Source organism: Myotis davidii, unplaced genomic scaffold (assembly GCF_000327345.1).
Source record: "Myotis davidii unplaced genomic scaffold, ASM32734v1 scaffold1094, whole genome shotgun sequence".
NCBI lineage: Eukaryota > Metazoa > Chordata > Mammalia > Chiroptera > Vespertilionidae > Myotis > Myotis davidii.
In genome coordinates this window covers 150,184-166,637 of record NW_006285318.1, presented here as the reverse complement: position 1 = coordinate 166,637, position 16,454 = coordinate 150,184, and the positions used below count along the sequence as shown (strand labels likewise).

Here is a 16,454-nt window from a genome sequence, read left to right as displayed (position 1 = left end):
TCCCTCTTCTTTCCCCTCTCTAAAAAAAAATCAATTACAAAAAAGATGCATATATATGTAGCTGCTTAGTTCTTACCTCTTTTTTAAAAAAACTTTATCACAGACTTTTAAATATACACTCTTTGCGGCCACAGCATTTCTCTTGCTCATGGCAGTATCCCTCAATCCAAGGCATCTGTGATTTTCAGATTCTCATGTTGGCAGGCTGCAGTTTATCCAGTTGGAGCTCCCCCAGAGCTATCTTTAGCCTGACCCCTCCTTCCTCTTTGGTGAGAAAAGGCCATTTCTTTTTATAGATCTATAGTATAACTATTATTTTCATTATAAAAGAAACATGCCCTCTTCCCAAAAAATGGAAATAGAGAGGCCATCCTTATTTCGTTCACATTTTATATTTCCATCTGTTGTTTTTTTTCTATGTAAATTTTGACATAGCAATAATCAGTGTGTAGATTTTATAATCTTTTCTTGTAAGTTTAATGACCTAGAATGGCACTGTCCAGTTTGGTAGCTACTAGCCACATGTGGTCTCTGAGCACCGGAAGCATGACTAGTCCTAACTGAAAGTTAAAACACGTTGGATTTCAAGACTTAGTACAAAACAATATCTCACTAATACTTTTGTATACCAGTTACACATTAAAATGGTAATATGGCAGCTATATTAAGTTAAATAAAATATATTGAAATTAATTGCATGTTTTATTTTTTTAATGTGGCTACTAGAGAATTTAAAAGCATATGTGGCTGGTATATTGGACAGTGCTGGACTGGAATGATTTTTTCTTCCTTACTAAGAACTGTTTATAACCACCTTTTTAAAAATAGCAAGTCTTGCCCTGGCCAGTGTGACTCAGTTGTTTGGGCCTCATCCAGTGCACCAAAAGGTTGCCAGTTCAATTTCTGATCAGGACATATGCCTGGGTTGCAGGCTCATCCCCAGTAGTGGGCGTGTAGGAGGCAGCCAATAGATGTTACACTCTCATATCGATGTTTCTCTCCCCTTCCCTTTCTCTCTCTAAAAATCAATAAAAAAATGTCGCCTTTTAAAAAAAATAGCTTTCTTGCAGTACAATTTACATACCATAAAATTCACGCATTTTAAGTATACAGTTGAGCAAATTTACAGAGTTGTGTTACACCATCGCCACAATCCAGTTTTAGAACATTTTTATCACCCCAAAAAGGTACTTCATGCCCACGCCCCTTTGCAGTCAATCTCCATTCCGACCCTTAGTCCCAAACAAGCACTAATCTGCCTTCTATTTCTACAGATTTGTCTCTTGTAGATAGTTTATATAAATACAATAATACGTAGTCTTTTGTGTCTGGCTTCTTTCACTTAGCCTAATCTTTTCAAAATTCATATTATAGCCTGTGTCAGAACTTTGTTTCTTTTTATAATGGAACTAGAGGCCCGGTGCATGAAATTCGTGCACTGGAGGGGGGGGCACTCCGTCAGCCTGGCCTGTGCCCTCTCACAGTCTGGGACCCCTTAGGGGATGTCCGCCTGCTGGCTTAGGCCCACTCCCCAAGAGCCTAAGCCGGCAATCACACATCCCTCTCGCAGTTTGGGACCCCTCGCTCCTTACCTAAGCCAGCAGTCGGACATCCTTAGTGCTGCTGTGGAGGCGGGAGAGGCTCCTGCCACTGCTGCTGTGCTCGCGTGAGCCCGGCTTCTGGCTGAGCAGTCCTTCCCCCTGTGGGAGTGCACTGACCATCAGGGGGCAGCTCCTGCATTGAGCATCTGCCCCTTGGTGGTCAGTGTGTGTCATAGCGACTAGTCGTTCTGGTCGTTCCAGTGTAATGGTCACTTAGGCCTTTATACAGATAATTTTCCATTGTAGGGGTATACCATGTTTTGTTTATCATTCACCAGTTGATGGACATTCCCAACAAGAGAGGGTAGGTTGAGACAAAGAGTCGGGAGCGTTAGGTTCTATTTCTGGCTCTGCTATTTGAGACTTCTCTGGGACTCATTTTTCACATCTTTAAAATTAAGGCTGGAACTAGATCATTCAACAGATATTGCTAGAACTCCCTCTGTGTGCAAGGCCTCTGGTCATCACCCCAAAGGTAGATAAACCTGTCCCTGCCCTACGGGTATGCACAGATGGGTGGAGGACAGGTAACAAGTAGGATAAAATGTTAGAGGTGCTACAAAAGAAAACAGACTGGGTCCTTAGGAAGGCGGCCACAAAAGCACAAAGGAAGGAAGAGGAAGAATTTGCCTGTCTGGCCATGACTCTATCACGTGGAAATAGGGATTCAAGTGAGGGCTTCTCGGTAGGGTCAGATTCGCATTTTTTGGAACTTCTAGTGGTTGGTAATGGGGCCCAGTGCTATAATACAGGCAAGAAATGCTAATGTTGCCTCTAAATAGGGATAGATTTAAGAAGAAAATGTATTGGAGGTGGGGGTCGATGCGTGACCTGAATAAATATGTAGGTGTTTTCACTAATGGGAAGATTCAGTATTGTTAGGATATTAATTCTCTCCACATTAATCTAGAATCCTAGCAGAGGAATCGTTGGATTGAAGGATATAAATATCTTAGGTTTTTTGATATTTATTAGCAGTTTTGCTTTCTAGAGAGTAGAGGTTATTTGTCCCCTCATTGATACTACCTATTTCACTTTGTCTTTATCAGCATTGAATATTCATCTTAGAAAACTTTATGAGACTTCTCGGTAAAGATGGTGAATTAAACATAAAGATGGATACTTCCATTCTATACTGAAACTCCACTAAAATGGCACAGAGGGTTTTTATTTAAGGTAAAAAAAACAGATGGAAAAACAAGAGAGAAGACAATGATAAACAAAATGCTTGAAACTAGAAAACGAGAAAATTCATTCTTAAGTCAGTACTGGTATATCTGAGAACCAACCTGATTTATACCTCACAATCCCCCAAAAGTGTAATAGTTGGTGGCACCAGGCATTCTGGGAATAAAGAGAATGAGGTGAAAATAAGGATTGGTTCATGTCTCTATAAGAAGCTGTGAGATACCCTCCCATTCTGGGCAGCTGGAAATACGACCCTCCCTCACTCCAGCAACAGACAGGAAATTTAATTTTGAAGAGGTTAAAATAGAAGATCTCTGGATTGAGATATTCTAGGTACAGTTGAGGGTGGAGGTACAGTGACAATAGTAGGAATTCTTGTTATATACAGACTGGATGCTGAGGTTCCCAGCCATATTCCTCTACTTGGCTCTCAGAACACTGGCAGTCACACTTTTTTTCCTTCAGGAATCTGGCCCAAAAGGAAAAACCTAGAGTTTCCCAAACTGAATGGCTCAGCCAGATCACCCTACAATGCAGCTCACAGTTGACAAAATTAACAACTATGCTTTCAGAGTTTCTATTTATTTTTTTCATTTCTTACTCTTAAATATAAGTAGCCACAAATTAACATACAATCAAGGAAACTGTAGAAAACAAAATGGAACCAAACGGGAAAAAGCAACCTGGAGAAACAGCATAGGCAGGGAGAAGTAAACTTTAAAAAGGAAAAGAAGCCGAAACCGGTTTGGCTCAGTGGATAGAGCGTCGGCCTGTGGACTGAAAGGTCCCAGGTTCGATTCCGGTCAAGGGCATGTGCCTGGGTTGTGGGCACATCCCCAGTAGGAGATGTGCAAGAGGCAGCTGATCGATGTTTCTCTCTCATCGAAGTTTCTAACTCTCTATCTCTCTCCCTTCCTCTCTGTAAAAAATCAATAAAATATATTAAAAAAAATAAAAAGGAAAAGAAAATAAACCTCATTAACTTTAGAGATGAGTATATATTGCAAACATGAAATAAGAACAATTACTATTTTAAAAGAGCATACAGAGAACAAAAAAGAGCTCTTGGAAATTAAAATTATGCTAGCAAAACTGAAAAATTTTAAAAAATCAAAAAATGTTAGAAGATGAATAATTAAGGAAATCTAGAAAAAAATAGGATAAAAAGATAAATATGGACAAATGTAGAGAAAATTACAGAATTTATTTAGGAGGCTCAATAAATAATAGGAGTTCTGAAAAGAAAATACAGAAAAACTGAAAGGATCAAGTCGTTAATGAAATCATTGAAGAAAATGTCCCTGAACTGACCGACTGAGTTTCTGGAATCAAAGGGCCTACCCAGTACGTGAATGAAAATGGACCTACACCAAGGTATATCTGGTGGATTTTCATGTTTAACACTGGGACCAGAAAAATCCTACAAGCTTTCTGAGAGAGAAAACAGGTTTAATTCAAAGCATTAGTAATCAGAATGGCATCAGAGTTTTCAAAAGTAATACTGATATCTAGAAGACTAGAGCCATGCCTTCAAATGATTTTCAACTTAGGATTCTATATGCAATTTAAAACAAAACAAAACAAAAAAAACTCTTCCCATCGTTTCTCAGTAAGCTAGAGAAGAGAATGTGCTCAAGCACAGCAAAGGAATAAACCAAAAACCAAGAAAGAGGAAAACGTGGGATCTGGGAACACAGGTGATCCTTCACAGGAGAGTGATAATCCAGGAGGGACAGCTGGTCCAGATTGGAACAGATCATAAGGCTCCATGAGAGGCTTACAGAAATGTGAAAACATAGACAGCAGAGTTGGACACTTGTCCAAAAGGTAGGGATTAAATTACTAATACATGCATAGAAAATTAAGCAAATTGAGATGTAGGCTGTTTTTGATTTAGCCTAGAGGCATGTTGCTCAGTATTAAAGTAAATGCCAAAATAAGAAGAGGTGAAAGCATTTGGCTCTGGGGAGTGGAGAATGGCAGGGTCTAGTGGTTTTATATCAAACGCCGTAGAACCATTTGGCTCTTGAAGCTGCATATACGACTGATAAAAATATTCTAATGAAAGAACCTTGACTAGCTTAATGAAAGGTGATATTTTAAATTTTTATAAAAATTACTAGTGAGGCTGAAATATTTTGGTGTGTACAGTTCTTACTTTTGACTCCAATTTTCCTGCCATCTGTCAACACAAAACCTTGAGATCTAGAGACCAATGGTCAGTCCTTTCACAGTTTGAGGGTCTGGGAATCTGTTGTCAGACTGTGTTCCTCAGGCTTTCCTTTGTCTCCATAAGTACCCTGCACTTACTATAGATCAGGTTTCTGCAGACGGTGGAAAACCTCTGTCTCAGTGATTTTGGCCTTTCTTTCTCAGGTTGTCCGCACCAACCAGTGTGCAGGAGAATTCGTCATTACCTTCCCTCGCGCTTACCACAGTGGCTTCAACCAAGGCTACAATTTTGCTGAGGCTGTCAACTTTTGCACTGCTGACTGGGTGAGTCCGGAGTGTGGTAGGCTGGAAGGGAGAAGCAGGAAGAGGGTTATGGGGAAGCTGAGGCACCGCGGGTCTCCACATTTGGCCAAACTCAACTTTGAACCTGTCCACAGTTGCCAGCTGGGCGCCAGTGCATTGAGCACTACCGCCGACTCCGTAGATACTGTGTCTTCTCCCATGAGGAGCTCATATGCAAGATGGCTGCCTGCCCAGAGAAGCTGGACCTGAACCTGGCAGCAGCTGTGCATAAGGAGATGTTCATCATGGTTCAGGAGGAGCGGCGTCTGCGAAAGGCTCTGCTGGAAAAAGTGAGTGGTGGGGAGAGTGCCCTGGATCAGACACCCTAGCATGGCAGAGTCGGGGGAAGGAGGGGGGACCCCAAGAAGTAACTGTAGCTTCTATTCTCAGGGAGTAGTAAAAAGAGCTAGATGCGTCTGGATGGGGAACTACGTCCCGTTCCCTGCTCTCCCATTTACCAACAACCACAAGGAAGTTAATTTACTTCACTGAATATCAGAATCCCTGTCTGAAAAACGGGGATTATAATAGTGCTTATCTTTTTGGTTTGTTTTTATTTTTACCTAGAGGCTTGGTGCACAAAATTCATGCGGGTGGGGGGGTCCCCTCAGCCCTGTCTGCACCCCTTTGCAGTCCGAGAGCCCTCGGAGGATGCCCGACTGATGGCTTAGGCCTTAGCACTGCCTTGGAGGCAGGAGAGGCTCCTGCCACCGCCACTGCACTTACCAGCCTTGAGCCTGGCTCAGGGCATGTGGCTGAGCGGTGCTCCCCCTGTGGGAGCACACTGACCACCAGGGGGCAGCTCCTGCGTCGAGTGTCTGCCCCCTGGTGGTCAGTGCATGTCATAGCGACCAGTCATTCCACCATTTGGTTGATTTGCATATTAGCCTTTTATTATATAGGATGTTTTTATTTGTTTCAGAGAGAGGAAGGGAGAGAAAGAGAGAGGGAGAGAAACATCAATGATGAGAGAGAATCATTGATTGGCTGCCTCCTGCACGCCCTCTACTGGGGATCGAGCCCACAACCCGAGCATGTGCCCTGACCGGGAATCAAACCGTGACCTCTCAGTTCATGGGTTGGCACTCAACCACGGAGCCACACCGACTCAGTGCTTACCTTTTTGAAAGCTGCGTAGATTAAGATGTATATTAAGTAACTGAGCCATAGCAAGTGCTAGTATAGCTGCTATTCATTATTATTTAAATAACCCAGCAAGGAAGGCTGGCATATGCGGATTGGCTGGATGACCTTTTCAAGTCACTTAACCTCTCATAGTCTCACTTTCCCACACTGTAAAATGGAAATAAATACTTAACTAACAAGGTGGTAAAGCATGAGTAAGGTGACTTATGTCAAAGCATCTGTAGTAATAGCATCTGTAGCATTTGCTATGTAGCAGCTGCTATTATTGGTAATATTAATACATGAAGAAAATGGTTGAAATATGGAACACTTCTTAGGAAATGCCATTTTATTACATTCAGATGGTTTAATAGCTCACACTAAGGTAAAATCACCAAGTAGAGGGCAGCCCTCCTTGAATAGATTTCTCATAAGCATGTGACAGTTGTGTGTGTAGATGAGTGTAGTTCAGCTGCCTTCTTAAAAGCACCACATTTGCCCAGTTGAATTGTTTGTTTTTTGCCATTGAGTTGTATATTTGTATCTTTGTATATTTTGAATATTAACCCTTTATCAGATATATGATTTGCAAATATTTTCTGTCATTCCATATGTTGGCTTTTCATTTTGTTGATTATATTTATTTTTTGCTGTGCAGAAGCTTTCTAGTTTGGTTTAGTCCCACTTATTTTAGCTTTTTATTTGAGCTTTTGGTATCATGCAAAAAAATTGTTGCCAAGACCAATGTCAGGGAGATGTTTTTCTTACGTTTTCTTCTAGGAGTTTTATGGTTTCGGGTCTTCTGCTTATGTCTTTAATCTATTTCAAGTTACTTTTTGTGAGTGGTGAAAGATAGGGTCCAGTTTCATTCTTTTGCATGTGATTATCTACTTTTCCCAGCATCATTTATTAAAGAGACTATTCTTTCCCCATTGAATAGTCTGGGCTCCCTTGTCAAAAAGATTAGTTGACAGTATCTATGTAGGAGTTTATTTCAGGGCTCTCAAGTCTGTTTCATTGGTCTATGTGTCTGTTTTTATGCCAGTACCATGCTGTTTTGATTACTATAGCCTTGTAGTATAATTTGAAATCAGGAACTGTGTTACCTCCAGCTTTGTTCTTTTTTCACACGATTGCTTTGGCTATTTGGCTTTTATATGGTTCCACTTATTCTAAGTGTTAAGATACTTTTCTAAGTCCTTAGTTGCTTTATCTTTGTTAGTCCTCATAACAACCCAACGAGACTGGTACCATTATCTCCATTTTACAAGACCTAAAGAGGTTTAAATAATTTATTCAAGATCACACAGCTAGTAAGTGGCCAAGTGGGATTTGTAATATGCACTGGACATCATATTTTATGTAAAGAATAGGTGTTAAAGAAATACAAGATAAAAACTGTTAAGAATCCAAATGTCCCTTTAAAATCCCTGAAATTGCTCATAATGGTAGCGTTGTATTATCTTTCAATTCCTCCCACAAAGCCAGCTTGTCCTCCATTTTTTGGAATGGATTGCTTTTTCTTCATCTGAGCAACAGATGAAGTCATTGCTTATTAGGTTTGGGGGAAAAATTGTATCTTTAAACAGTGGAGACAGGCACAGGTTTTATTTCTGGAACTTATGTATGTGCACGCAGTGAGGCCTGCCTGCTAAGCAGCCAGCACAGTGCCTGGAACACAGTAGGCGCTGAGTTGGCTAGAAGCCAGCCTCGTTCCCCAGTGCATGGCCTTTCTCCTGCCTACTCCCACACCTTGCCACCTCTCTGGTGCCTTGGTTACCACTTTCCTTATGTTCTTCCACCCAAAAGGCCCTTATAGCTGATGCCAGTCGTACCTAATTGTTCCACTCAGCCCACACTGATCTTCCCCTGGGCCGTCTGATTCTCCCAGCTGTGAGAGTCTGGACTTCATAGAGGCAGGGTGCTCCTTGAAGTCTGAGCTCCCCCCCAGCTCTCAGCATAGCTTGGTTTCTAACACGGGGCTCAGTGGTGGCTGAGATGTGGGCCCTGTTCTGGTTCCATATAATAAGCGTGGGTCGAACTGCCCCCAGGGCATCACTGAAGCTGAGCGAGAAGCTTTCGAGCTGCTCCCGGATGATGAGCGTCAGTGCATCAAGTGTAAGACCACGTGCTTCCTATCAGCCCTGGCCTGCTACGACTGTCCAGACGGCCTTGTCTGCCTTTCCCACATCAATGACCTCTGCAAGTGCTCCAGTAGCCGGCAGTACCTGCGGTGAGCAGGGGGGCCTACCTGGAGGAAGTGGGCTGAGGAGGGAGATGCAGAGCGGGGCGAGAGGTGCTCTTCTCTGCCCTCTTCCTCCAGGTATCGCTACACCTTGGATGAGCTCCCTGCCATGCTACATAAGCTGAAGGTTCGGGCTGAGTCCTTTGACACCTGGGCCAACAAAGTGCGAGTGGCCCTGGAGGTGGAGGATGGGCGGAAGCGCAGTGAGTGATGGGGGGGTCGGAGGGACTCCACAGGCAAGTTCTACTCCCTTTTCTTCTGTGCCCCCACCCTCTTGCTCTGCCTTTACTCAATGCTGCCTACTCCTTGCCGCTCTCATTCTCTCTCCAGGCCTTGAAGAGCTGAGAGCACTGGAGTCTGAGGCTCGTGAGCGGAGGTTCCCGAACAGTGAGCTGCTGCAACGACTAAAGAACTGCCTGAGTGAGGCAGAGGCTTGTGTGTCCCGGGCACTGGGCCTGGTCAGCGGCCAGGAAGCTGGGTATGGCATCACGAGGTGTTGGGTGCACGTGGCACCTAGGAAAAGTGCTGCGAGGGATGGACTCTGAGTGCCACCAGACAGGCGACAGCAGTAGGAAGCTGACAAGTTCAAGGTGGTCTGGGAGGTGATGGGAGGAGGGCAGAGACCAGGCAATTAGAAGGGAGAAGAGTATCTCGGTCCTAAGAAAGCTAGAAATGTTCCTTTATTTCAATACCTGGGGGAGATCTCAGACAGGTTGAGGGAACATGTGGGCAGGGAGGACTGGTGGAAGGCTTAGGGGCCTTGAAGCATAAACCTGACAGCTCACAGTAGAGGATGAATTGAAAAGTCCAGCTTCTGTGACCATCAATGAATTTCTAAGCGCCCCCTTCCCAAATATATCCTATATTCCTCTCTTATTGTTGTTAATCCTCATAACAACCTAGTGAGGATAGTACCATTATTTCTATTTTAGAAGGTAAGGGAACAAGTGTTCTCCTCATATGAATGCGCTTGAATCTGGGAACCTCCCCCCCCCCCCCCCCCCCGGGGAAGCTGAAGCATGAGAGATCAAGGTGGGAAGTTGTGAGGAAAAGTGTTAGGTCTCAGCAAAGACATGGAAGGAGGGGACTTGAAACCCCACATGTGAAATTTCACAGTCCCCACAGGGTAGCTGATGTGCAGATGACCCTGGCCGAGCTCCGGGCCTTTCTGGACCAGATGAGCAACCTGCCGTGCGCCATGCACCAGATTGGAGATGTTAAGGTAAGTAGAGGTGGTCTTGGAGTGCCCCTGAATGCTCAGGCGGGTTGAGGGACCTGGGCAGCCGGCCACGCTTGGCTCCCTTAAAAGGCATCAATATTTAGGCAAGACATGTGAGAAAATAATGGGAAGCAGGCGGCCAAAGCGCTTGTGGCTGCCTCTTAGGGCTGGGATGTGAGGGACAGGTGGCAAAGGCATGAGTATAGAATGCAAAGTCAAGGGAAGGTTTCCTGGTGGAGGTAAAAGAGGAAAAGGAGGAAGTACGAGGGTGTTTGTGAGCCTGGGGAGCTGAGTCAAGCTGAGGAAGGTAAGAGTGGGATGGAGAAAGCCATGGGCACTGGTGTGAGTGGAGGGACTTGTGAGGGCCAAGCATAGCAGAGCGAGGAGGGTGCCCTGGTGCCGTACCTCAGAACCCTCTGGGGACTTAAATAAGCAGAGACTCCTCACCAGCCCCTATTACGAATCTTGGGGTGGGGCCCAGGAATCTGCATTTTTTAAACAAATCCCCAAGGGTATTCAAATAGGCAGTGAGTGCTAGGGACCAGTGTCTCGGGGCACGGCGAGGGAGGGGAGCCCAGCTCATGTTAGGTTGTCTTCCCAATACTGAAGGGTGAGAAGGTAGGTGGTGGGGGGATCTGGTGGTGGGACCTGGAAGCGAGCCCAGCTGAAGGGTGTGTTCTTCATCTGTGTCCCGGTAGGGTGTTCTGGACCAGGTGGAGGCCTACCAGGCTGAGGCCCGTGAGGCCCTGGCCTCACTGCCCTCCAGCCCAGGGCTCCTGCAGTCCTTGTTGGAGAGAGGGCGGCAGCTGGGAGTGGAGGTGCCCGAGGCCCAGCAGCTCCAGCGGCAGGTGGAACAGGCACGGTGGCTGGATGAGGTGAAACGCACGTTGGCCCCCTCAGCCCGAAGGGGCACCCTGGCTGTCATGCGAGGACTGCTGCTGGCGGGTGCCAGTGTAGCCCCTAGCCCCGCTGTGGATAAGGCCCGGGCCGAGCTGCAGGAGCTGCTGACCATCGCCGAACGCTGGGAGGAGAAGGCCCACCTCTGCTTGGAGGCCAGGTGAGTGTCTGGTGCTGGGACCAGCCTCTTCCCCTCTCTGCCCTTCCCCAACCTTCGGAGTTAGTAGAGAAGCTGAAGATGATTCCTGTGGGTGGCCTTGGGTACCAGGCTCCTGTGTTGGTGTATTGACTCTCCTTCCCTTTTTCGTTCCCTATCTTATCTTTAAAAAACAAACCAAAACAAAACTCCGTATACACATAGAGGCAGTCTTTGTGGGGAAGCAGAGGTGGACAGTCCGCGTGCACGGAGGACTCCCTTTGCAGGTGCACACGAGCACAAGCACCGACAGGCAGATGGATACACATTGGTAGAAAAACATCACACACAGGGCAACATGACAAAGTACAGCCCAAGGTTGTGTGTGTAGGCGCTGCCAGCAGTGACTGGCAGCCACCCGTAGGCACAATACATGCAAGTAGGCCCACGTGGCAGCCGCAGGGGCTCACACCGCTGTATCTGGTAGTCAGGCTGGGTTTCTGGTCAGACAGACCACCCCAGGCTGAGGCCTCTTTTTTCCCTACCTTCAGGCAGAAGCATCCACCAGCCACACTGGAGGCCATAATCCATGAGGCAGAAAACATTCCTGTTCACCTGCCCAACATCCAGGCTCTCAAGGAGGCTCTTGCTAAGGCCCGGGCCTGGATTGCTGATGTGGATGAGATCCAAGTGAGGACCCTGTCGACTCCCTCTCCCTCTACCCCAGACCTTCAAGCCAACCAGGAGAGAGGCCATATATTGGGTTGTGGGTGGGGTTGGCTTGGCCAGAGAGAGGAACAGCCAGCACATTGTGAAGAGGCAAAATGTGCTTAGTGAGCAGCCTGAGGAGGGGTTGCGAGACTGGCCTAAGAGAAGAGAGGAGGCTGATGAGGGTGAGAATGGTGGGGGCAGGGCAGGTAGAAGAGGCAAAGCACAATAAAAGAACTGGTGGGCCTGGGGGCAGACTGGATATGTGGGGGCTGGGCCACTGGCTATAGGAGTTCTAGGGAGAGCCACGTGGGTGTGCTTGTCTTAGGTCGAGCCCGGTTTTATGCTGCCTCTGCATTGTGAAGTCTGCTCCATCTTCCCAGCTCAGGGCCGGACACGGCAGCATCAGTAGATGTTGGCATGTTGAATTGAGCTTTGTCTTCCCCCTGTCCCAGAACGGTGACCACTATCCCTGCTTGGATGATTTGGAGGGCCTGGTGGCCGTGGGCCGGGACCTACCCGTGGGGTTGGAGGAGCTGAGGCAGCTAGAGCTGCAGGTGCTGACGGCACACTCCTGGCGGGAGAAGGCCTCAAAGACCTTCCTCAAGAAGAATTCCTGCTACACGCTCCTGGAGGTGAGGCGGGACCTGACTCCAGCTTCCCCACCTCTGGCCTGGCTGGCATGAGAAGAACATAGGGGCTTGGGGGTTCTGGGAGGGAAGGGAAGGGCGGGGGGGCAGGGGAAGCCCATCATGCCCCCTCTGCCTGCCTCAGGTGCTCTGCCCATGTGCAGACGCCGGCTCAGACAGCACCAAGCGCAGCCGGTGGATGGAGAAGGAGCTGGGGTTGTACAAGTCTGACACAGAGCTGCTGGGGCTGTCTGCGCAGGACCTCAGGGACCCAGGCTCTGTGGTAAGGAGCTTGGGCTGGATGGGGAGAACTGGGTGGCCACAGGCAGACCACTTGCACCCTGGGCCTAGTTCTCCCGGTTAGGGGTGGGATGTTTATGGCATCCGACAAGGGAGGGGCTGGGCTGCTGACCTGCTCTCCCCTGTCCTGGGCACGGCATGGCAGATCGTGGCCTTCAAGGAGGGGGAACAGAAGGAGAAGGAGGGCATCCTGCAGCTGCGACGCACTAACTCCACCAAGCCCAGTCCTCTGGCGTCATCAACCACGGCCGCCTCGGCAAACTCCATCTGTGTGTGTGGGCAGGTGCCAGCCGGGGCGGGAGCTCTGCGGTGTGACTTGTGTCAGGACTGGTTCCACGGGCGATGTGTGTCGGTACCCCGCCTCCTCAACTCCCTGAGGCCCAGTCCCCCCTCATCCCCACTGCTGGCCTGGTGGGAGTGGGACACCAAATTCTTATGTCCGCTGTGTATGCGCTCCCGGCGGCCGCGCCTGGAGACCATCCTGGCCCTGCTGGTAGCCCTGCAGAGACTGCCCGTGCGGCTGCCTGAGGGCGAGGCCTTGCAGTGCCTCACAGAGAGGGCCATCAGCTGGCAAGGCCGTGCCAGGCAGGCTCTGGCCTCTGAGGACGTTTCTGCCCTGTTGGGACGGCTGACTGAACTGCGCCAGCGGCTACAGGCTGAACCCAGGCCTGAGGAGCCCCCTACCCTCCCTTCAGCCCCTGCCTCTGACCCTCTCAGAGAAGGGAGTGGCAAGGATATGCCTAAGGTGAGCTGCCCAGCCCAGCTATTGTCCCCAAATTCCTTTTTCTAGCCCCCACCCCTGTGTAGGCTCCAGCCCTGTCCCTGATCTCTGACCTTCCACCTCCCTTGGCCCACCCACCCCGCCCCATTCTATATTCTGTCCAGATGCCTGGACTGTTCCCCGCTGGCAGCCCGTGTCTGCCTTTCCACTCCAGGAGTGGGGAGCCCCAAGTGTCGGGTTGTGGGGAAGAACGGAGCCTGGTTCTTCAGTTACCCTTCCCCGCTCTTGCTCTCCCTGCCAGGCCCAGGGCTTGGAGAACGGAGACAGCGTGACCAGTCCTGAGAAGGTAGCCCCGGGGGAAGGCTCAGGTAAGAGAGGTAGGTGTAGATGCGGGCAGGCTGTGTATTGCATGTGAGCAGACTTGACTCATGTGGTCCTGGGCTCTGTCGTGGTGGTGGGGAGGCAATCAGGGGCAGCCTCTAACCCAGCCTGTCTCCATAACGCCCCCAGACCTGGAGCTGCTGTCCTCACTGTTGCCACAGTTGACTGGCCCCGTGTTGGAGCTGCCTGAGGCAACCCGGGCCCCCCTGGAGGAGCTCATGTTGGAGGGGGACCTGCTTGAGGTGACCCTGGATGAGAACCACAGCATCTGGCAGCTGCTGCAGGCTGGGCAGCCTCCAGACCTGGAGCGGATCCGCACACTTCTGGAGGTGAGGAAGGGACTGTGGGCAGGGCCAGGAGGTCAGGCCAAGCAGCCGGGGAGCCCAGGCCTGACCACTGGCCCACACCTCTTTCTGCCCATCTGTGATCACAGCTGGAGAAGGCAGAGCGCCATGGGAGCCGGGGCCGGGGCCGGGCGTTGGAGAGGCGGCGGCGGCGGAAGGTGGATCGGGGTGGGGAGGGTGATGACCCAGCCCGAGAGGAGCTAGAGCCAAAGAGGGTCCGGAGCTCAGGGCCAGAGGCCGAGGAGGCCCAGGAGGAGGAGGAGCTGGAGGAGGAGACGGGGGCACAGGGTGGAGGAGGAGACGGGGGCTGAGGGTCCTCCCCAACCCCTGCCCACCACTGGCAGCCCCAGCACCCAAGAGAATCAGAATGGCTTGGAGCCAGCCCCAGGGGCCAGTTCGGGCCCCTCAGCCCCTTTCTCCACTCTGACTCCACGGCTGCCCGTGCCCTGCCCACAGCAGCCGCCTCAGCAACAGTCGTGACAGTGGCTGAGCCTGGCACAGACCCCGACAGAGACCCCCCCTTGGCCTCAAGGATCCTCTTTCTGACCATCAAGCCTGCTTCTTGGGAGGTGGGCGAGTAGGGGGGATGGCCACCCCCCACCTCAGCCCACCCCTGAGTCCCTTGACTTTTTGTATTCTGACTCCAAGGTATTGTTCAGACCTCAGCTCCTGGGGGCCGGCCCCTGGAGTCCCCCTCCCTGGTAGCCTCTAACCAGCATTCCCAGACACCTGAGGCAGATGGACAGATGGATGGGCAGGGGGACCGGGGGTGGCTGAGGCTGGGCCAGCACCATTCCAGAAACAAGGCCAGTGCATATGCAAACTGGGGGACTCTCCTCTCCCTCACCCCAGTTCCAGCCCTGGCCAGGCCAGGCTACACTAACCTCCCCTCCCCCTCACTCTCCCCTTGCCCTTCCTCACTTTCCCCTCGCCTTCCTCCCCTTCTCCTCCCTTCTCCTGACTGATCCACCCAGGAGGAGGAAACCACATAGCTGTGCTCACAGTGTCTTTTAAATGATTTGGTCGGGGAGCTAGCAGGGCTCCCTGCAATCTGAAGAAAGCTTTTGGTGCTTGTCCTCACAGCCACCGGACCTTCCCTTCCCGTCCCGTCTCCTTTCCTCCTCCTGGGTTCCTGTTGTAATAAAACAAGATTGTTGGTGTGTAATTAATTTGTTCAAAAGAAAACAAAAAGCAAAACAAGAAACTTGGTTCCAGCTGAAGCCTATTTTAATTTTATTTTATTATTTTCCTCTTGTTAGAAATAAAACCCTTAGCAACGTTTTTTGGAAACATGTTTCTGAAGTGCATTTCTCTTCGAAGGGGAGAACAGTGAGTCCTCCATCGCCCGTCAGTGGAGCAGCTGCCTGGCTGGCTGCTGGGCTCTGGAACCGAGTTCCACCAGGTTCTCCTTACCTGGAGGGAGGACATCCCGAGTCTCCCCACATCCCCCAGCCAGTTTCCCCACCTCCCCGCAGATGGCCCTGCACCTCTCGCTTAACTCCTGCCGTTGTCTGTCCTCAAGCCCCAGAGTGATTTTTTGGCTTTATTGAGGTCTCATTTACACACCCTAAAATGTACTTGCTTTAAATGTACAATTCAGTAGATCAGAGGGTTGTTTCTAAAGCGCAGATCTGATCATGTCACTCTACTGCTTCAAACTGTCCGTGATGCTTCATTGCCCTGAAGACCAAGATTATATATATAATCTCATTCTTTCTGGAATGCTTCCTGGCCAATCCATACGCCAGTCAGGGACCCTGCCCTGATTTTTCTCCGCCCTCAAGGGTTCTTTCTGCCCCTTAAATGGGACTAAAGCTCAGATGTGTGGTCATTTGCAACCTGAATGCACTTTTGAAAAACAGCTTTATTGTAATGTAATTTACATACTGTGCAGTTCACCCACTTAAACAATACAGTTCAGTGGCTTACATTCCAGTTGTGCAACCATCATCGCAAGAGATTTTAGAATTGTTTCATCATTCTAAAAAGGAATTCCACACTCCTTGGGTATCCATCCCTCCCCCCCATTTCCCATTCCTAGGCCACCAGTAATCTCTATGGATTTGCCTATTTTGAACATTTTATATAAACGGAATCATACAATATGTGATCCTTTGTGACTGTTCTTTCACTCAGCATATTCGAGCCGAATTCACTTTTACATGTAGATACTGATGGCGTCTTTATTTGGGGCAGATGTTTTCCCCTTCTGGGCCCCAAAGTGAAGATGGTGGACTGGATTAGGGATCATCACAGGAGGGTGTTTACATGTTTATGTGGGGCTTTGCATGCATGTTCTTCTGGCAAGGAGACTAGCCAGCCTGCATCCCATTTATAAAGGGGTCCTTTTCCCTCCAAAGGCAAGAACGACTAGTCCTGAATATTCTGTGTTCACTCTGCCCATGAAGATACAGAAGAGGAAGCCAGAGCAATGGGTGCTTGGGGG

General features: G+C 49.1%; 1 protein-coding gene across 10 annotated transcripts in view; it reads left to right on the top strand.

Annotated features, from left to right (window-relative positions):
- KDM5C (lysine (K)-specific demethylase 5C) overlaps positions 1-16,113 on the top strand; it is a 31,353-nt gene extending 15,240 nt beyond the window's left edge. For 4 of the 10 annotated variants that reach the window (XM_015559032.1, XM_015559031.1, XM_015559027.1 and 1 more), the window contains 14 exons: positions 5,166-5,285; positions 5,399-5,593; positions 8,480-8,661; positions 8,752-8,876; positions 9,004-9,151; positions 9,790-9,895; positions 10,591-10,949; positions 11,477-11,615; positions 12,089-12,268; positions 12,408-12,545; positions 12,708-13,307; positions 13,585-13,660; positions 13,794-13,993; positions 14,098-14,404. In XM_015559032.1, the coding sequence (XP_015414518.1) occupies positions 5,166-5,285; positions 5,399-5,593; positions 8,480-8,661; positions 8,752-8,876; positions 9,004-9,151; positions 9,790-9,895; positions 10,591-10,949; positions 11,477-11,615; positions 12,089-12,268; positions 12,408-12,545; positions 12,708-13,307; positions 13,585-13,660; positions 13,794-13,993; positions 14,098-14,319 (2,790 nt within the window). In that variant the 3' untranslated portion in view covers positions 14,320-14,404. Of the gene's footprint in view, positions 1-5,165; positions 5,286-5,398; positions 5,594-8,479; positions 8,662-8,751; positions 8,877-9,003; positions 9,152-9,789; positions 9,896-10,590; positions 10,950-11,476; positions 11,616-12,088; positions 12,269-12,407; positions 12,546-12,707; positions 13,308-13,584; positions 13,661-13,793; positions 13,994-14,097 lie in introns of all 10 variants that reach the window. The other 6 variants (XM_015559036.1, XM_015559030.1, XM_015559029.1 and 3 more) reach the window with 3 other exon arrangements.
- Positions 16,114-16,454: the final 341 nt, after the last annotated feature.